Below are 6,000 nucleotides of genomic sequence, written 5' to 3'. Positions count from 1 at the left end.
ACACATGTCAAATGACTTACCTAATAGGTAGAAATGCCTTCAAACCAAGATAGAGAGCACTCCAAGTCCATCAACTAATCCGATCTTCATCAAGATTCAGTTTCCATAAATAGAACTTCATCATCAACTTTCATGGATCCAAAGCCAGACACCAAGTCCTCTACTGGGATGGCCCAAAGCTGACTTCTTACTTTACTTCGGGTCATCGGACCTACAAATAACAAGGTTCCCGGGTCAAGGTTAGGGCTGGGTTTTACACTTGGAGTTTAAAAAGACACCAAAATGATGTAAGGTTTCCAAGAGGGAGTGGTCAAGAATACTCAAGCGGCTACAGATGCCAATCTCATCCCGGCTTGTCTTGATGAAGTTATTCTGCCATAAAAAAATTCCTCTTCAATTTCTCAAGGCGTCCAAGCTTAAGCATAAGTGATCCCAATGGGAGCTCTTAATGTTTCGCTTTTCAATAACAACACGGTCTAGTAGCAGCGGCACCACCCCAAAAACGGTTCTAGTATATCAAGAAAAGAAAAAGAAGAAGCAGAAGAAAGTAGACGAGGGGGATGAGGAATTTTGGCTCTCACAAGTAGGGCTGTTAGCCCTTAATCCAATCAATCAATTGGGTAAAAGAATCTTTGGCTACTAAGGCCTTTTGTATAATAGGATGTTGAGTCAGAAAGAAAATAGAGTATGAAAATTAGGAGATAATGAAAATAGCAATCTCCTTTACGAATTGGATTTGCCATACATAAATTAGAATTCTAACACCTACAAGCTACCCCTGACCATGGATTTCCAGCCATCAAAGTTACTATTCCTAAATCAGTCTTGCCTAGCTCCAAGCACATGGTTAAGAGAATAAATAAATGAAATACGTGAGTTGTAGAAAAAGGACAAACCCAAGATATGATCGGAAGAGCCATAATCTACAACTCGAACTAAAACTCTTAAATTTAGTTACTTTGCTTCAAGACTTAAATTCCCTGCATTCATAATACTAGGTATTCAATATAGTAAAGAAAGATATTTTCCATCATACAGGTTCCCCCCGTCTTCCTTCATTGATAGACTACATAACACATTTAACCTACAAAACAGTAAGGTTTTATTTACTTTGTTTCACCATATTCAACATCTATTTCGTCTCATATGTTAAAAGAAAATTCAATCAGTTGAAAAGAGTTTTACTAATCAATCGGTTTATAGTCGAAACACAGATATCATATTTTATTTGTAATGAACTCAAAAAATAAGAGGCTTCTTCCAAGGATCAGTAAAATAAATGATCCTATGTACATCAACAGTTAACTCTCTCTTCGCAAGGTTCATATCATGCTTTCAAGGATCTTACTAGCTAGAAGTGCTCTAGTTCAAACAGTGGGTTGGGAATTCTAGTTTCAATCACTGCAACCATGGTATATGTAGAAACAAAATGAGGGCATCAAACCAAAATGCTAATAAGGATTTCAACTACAATCAGATCATCTTGTCCAAAGGATAATACTCAATATTAAAATTCACAGCAACCACAAATATTGTAATGCTACCAAAAAGCTTTGCAGGAGGCAAACATGAAAAGATAGTCTCACACTATAAAACTAATAAGAAAACTGCAACTACAGATATTGTAATGCTTTAAAAAAATGAAGAATAAATGACACTTAGGTTATGGAAACCTGGATTACAAGAGATAGTCCAAGTTATAAAGGGGAAAAAAACCTTTGTTCAAAGATAAGCATAGAAGATAGGGCACAAAGTCCTAAGAATCATATCTATAGCACTGAATCTCAAAAAAAAAATCATTTAAATGAACCACAGCTTGAACCAGTTCAATTTAAAAGAAAAACACAAAAATAAAAGTAGGAGTGGAACAAAAACAGCTATCTCGTTTGCAACACTATACTTAAGGTTCATAAAAATGACCTATTATATAGGAAACCATAGGATCAAATGCCCAACAAGTATAGAATACCTAATAAAACAAGCTTATTTTCATAATCACAGACACCGGTTTTCATCTACTCAACAACACCCAAAAGAATATATGGTAACATTCCAATAACAAACAAACATCCAGAAGGTTGAGACGAAATGTTACCTGTTAACACCAGAGAGATAGAGAAGAAGCACGAAGTAAGAACTGCAACAAAAGATGGAAGAACCGAAGAGGGTTTTGAGGGTTTCTTCTTTCTTCTGCTTCAAGATTCTTCTTCTCCTTCAATCGAAAACTGGGTTGAAAACCTGCGATTGAATCTGCTGCTTCCTGCTTCAAGCTATAACTCTTCTGCTTCGATCAAAATTGGGAAGCTTTCAACTCGTCAAGTTGCTGCTTGCATTCGTCTTCGTCTTCTCCTCTGCAAGTTCGTATATAGAAAGTTGGGGCTTTTGATTTTGAAATGAAACACGAGTTCTTTGTCCCGCTTTTGATGAAATTTTGAAAAAGTATTTGTCATTTTCAAATCGTATATACGAAAACAATTGTATGTATGTTGTGTTTTTAAAACGTATTAACCAATTGGTATGGAATACCAATACTTCACTTATATATATCACTCGAACCGCCCAACTCGGACCGCTTGGTAACATTTGGACCGGACCGGTTTGAATTTTTAATGTAATAATGAATCCAGCGGTCCGATTAGACCAGACGGCTGGCTTGACGGTGACCTAAGCAAAATTACCGCACGAACAGTTAATGCGCAGGACTGAAGCAAAATCGCAATGTAAGGACTGAAGCAAAATCGCAATGTAACTACCCAGCAGTAGAAGACAGCTGCTTCGTGAATCTGCTCCAATAGTGGCGTGACGCACGTCTGTGGCGGCTTTTTGTTCGTAAGAAGGTTACGTTTTCATTTCATCGATAATGACGTCAAATTTCACGGAACCTCGACACCACAAAAGTACCAAACCTCCAGTTAAATAGAAAACTTCCGTCTTTGTCTCTTTCAACTAGTCACTGGTCCTAACTTCCAAGCTCCAACTCCTCTTCTCCTCTCTTTCATGGATTGATTGATTGACCTCTCTTTCATGGATTGATTGATTGATGTGATTCTCATTCCGTCTCTGGTTTCAGTGAAACCCTAGCTATGAGCTTCTTGGACGGGGGATTGGAGTGGAATTTGATCTTCTATCGATTGTTGTAGACTAATCTTACTGGTTCTGGCAATGGCGAGTAAATCAGCGGAGGATAAAGAGTGGGAGGAGACGTTGCGCAGAATGCTACCTCCGGGGGCTCCTTTGCCGGACGAAGAACACCTTGACTACTCCATCGCTATTGAGTATCAGGGTCCTCCGGTCCCTTATGAGGTTCCCAGGGTTGATCCTCTCGATATGGATTCGCTTTCAATTCGAACATCTCATTTGGTCGCTGCTGCCTTCGAGGCTTCTTCTTCACCTTCCCCCAAGGCCTCTATTCCAGTCATGCCGGTGGTGTCGAACGCCTCAAGGTTTAGTAGATTTTATAATGGAGGCTCAAGTTCTGGTTCAATGTCTGTTGGAACTTGGAAGTCGTTTTCTGCATCGAGAATGCAAATTGAATCGAAGAGAGGGGAGTCAGAAGAGTCTGATCGCGGAGATGGAGGAGGAGATGAAGCCGAACGTTCGTCAGCGGTTCTGGATCCGAATTCAGTGTCTGCTACTGCCGTCAATGGCTCGCCACCGAAGCAGAAGCGAGCTGCGGTTGTGACTTTCAATACTGAAGACGAGTGGGACAAGGATGATGAGTTGTCCTCGTCCAGGTCCAGTGTAGCAGATCAGGCACAGTCACTCTCCCCTGTTGTGGGTCGAGATCGGGGGAAGGGAAGGAAGAAAAGAGTGTGTTGCAGATGTGGGAAAAGGAGCAGGTTGAAGGAAAGGGAGGTTTGTTTAGTGTGTGATGCTAGATACTGTAGTAATTGTGTGCTCAAGGCCATGGGTTCCATGCCTGAAGGCCGCAAGTGTGTGGGCTGCATTGGGCAACCCATAGATGAGTCTAAGAGATCGAGTTTGGGCAAGTGTTCTAGGATGTTGAGCAGACTTTGTAGTCCGTTGGAGGTTAAGCAGATCATGAAAACGGAGAAAGAATGCTCGGCAAACCAGCTTCGACCTGAGCAACTTATTATCAATGGAAGGGCACTTAGGCAAGAAGAACTGGAAGAAATTTTGGGTTGTCCAACCCCTCCCCTGAAGCTGAAACCAGGGAAGTACTGGTACGATAAGGATTCTGGGCTTTGGGGGAAGGTAGAAATATAATTCCTTGTGTTGTTTAAAGGATCAGTTCCTTGGTTTAACTTTGGTTCCTGTGGTTATATTTATTTGTTGGATTGCAGGAAGGTGAGAAACCAGATAGAATCATAAGTTCGAAACTGAATGTTGGTGGAAAGCTCCGGTTAGATGCCAGTAATGGAAACACAAAAGTTTACATCAATGGCCGTGAAATCACCAAGACTGAGCTCAGATTGCTGAAGGTAAGGTTTTGGTCGACACCCTTATACTTACTTAAAACATAGGAAACATAATCTTTGGTTGTATGAATACTTAGGGTCATTTATTTCATTTCCTTTTAGCTGGAAAATAAAAAATTCCCAACAAGAAAACAATTTGACTTGGCTACGCTGGAGGATATTTATGCCAACAGAAGAATAAGGGTGTGCTCTGTCGCTGGACAGCCTGAACAGGCAATATAAACCCTCTATTTTTGATAGAATAATTTGAAATCTAATGGCAAGATCAAAGTTACCGAATGATTTTATTAGATTTAAGAACCTCAAACAAGACAGAAACTGGTTTCAGAACAGACTTCAGGTAGTGAAATAGTAGAATGATAATCACAAAGTAAAATTAGAAAGCGGAAGTGGAGATATATTACATAGATTCATGAATACTGATTTAATAACTCAAGTTGAGAAACCATGATTTAGCAAGTAGTCTGGCAGTAAGGTTAGAAGAAACTAAAATGGAAATAGAAATAGGAATTTAGAATGAGAATTGGGATAACCCAGTCATGGCTATTAGGACTTATTTGATAACACACCAAGTGTTTCTGCTTTAAGAAACACCAGAAACAGTTCTAAGTGAGTTAGAAGAAACTAAAATGGAAATGGAAACATGAATTCAGAGCACTGTACAAAATTTGATTGAAACATGTGAAATTTCGGTCAAAATTTTGCACTTTTGGAACCTCGAAATGAAATTTTGGGTGACCCAAAAAAAATCCCAAGTTTCGATCAAAACCATCGAGATTTCATCAAAACCTTGAAAGTTGTTGAAACTTGGTTCAACCCAGCTGGTTCATGAGAAAAAAGTTTCTCAAATTTCGTGGGAAACATGGGAAATTTTATGGAAACATGGGAAATTTTGTGGAAACATGAGAAATTTCATAGAAACATGTGATTTTTTCTTGCAAGTTTTGTAGTTTTTCCAAATTTTTTATTTTTTTGTTTCGTTCATGTTTCCCCAAATACCATGACAAATACTCTCTCCATCAGAATTTTCCTATCCAAATTATGCATTCCCTCAGACTGGTTATCTTAGTCATGTTGATGACCAAACTTATAAAGCTGCAGCTGTTGATTACCTTGACAACCATAGGCATAAAATGTTAAGGGATGTCTATGTTCGTTGGTTGGAGGAGAGGATATCACAGGCACAATACAACTTAGCTTACGGGATGGATCCATTGAGGCACTCCTCTTGGCGCTGAGTTGTACTTTTCTTTTATTGTTAGTTACTTTGTATTTGATATTTTGAACTTAGAAGTTATATATTGAATGTTATGTACTTAAGTAGTTAAGCTTATAATGTACTTCTTGGACAACCCTACATTAATGTTATGTACATTGAATGACATATCTACATTGATTTTTTTAGCGAAATGCATATGCCAATGTGTTTTTTATACTCTAATTAATTTAAATGCAGAGTCTCACCCTAAAATACTCCATAAAACTTGTTGAAATTTGATGTCAAAACTTGCACGAAAAAATCTTAAGTTTTGTCAAAATTTCCTAGTTTCCCACCTAAATT

The 6,000-nt window shown here is 38.6% G+C and overlaps 1 protein-coding gene across 1 annotated transcript in view; it reads left to right on the top strand.

The window, feature by feature from the left end:
• The first annotated feature begins 2,783 nt into the window (after positions 1-2,783).
• The window catches only part of LOC149010896 (extra-large guanine nucleotide-binding protein 3-like), a 59,056-nt gene continuing 55,839 nt past the window's right edge, over positions 2,784-6,000 (top strand). Inside the window, exons 1-2 of the mRNA XM_089161792.1 lie at positions 2,784-4,215; positions 4,305-4,442. Of these exons, the coding sequence (XP_089017918.1) occupies positions 3,163-4,215; positions 4,305-4,442 (1,191 nt within the window). The 5' untranslated portion in view covers positions 2,784-3,162. The remainder of the gene's footprint in view (positions 4,216-4,304; positions 4,443-6,000) is intronic.

The sequence above is a fragment of the Hakea prostrata genome, chromosome 7, assembly GCF_041222555.1.
Source record: "Hakea prostrata isolate BN-2017 chromosome 7, UWA_Hpros_2, whole genome shotgun sequence".
NCBI classification, from domain to species: Eukaryota; Viridiplantae; Streptophyta; class Magnoliopsida; order Proteales; family Proteaceae; genus Hakea; species Hakea prostrata.
This window is presented reverse-complemented; position numbering and strand designations above follow the sequence as displayed.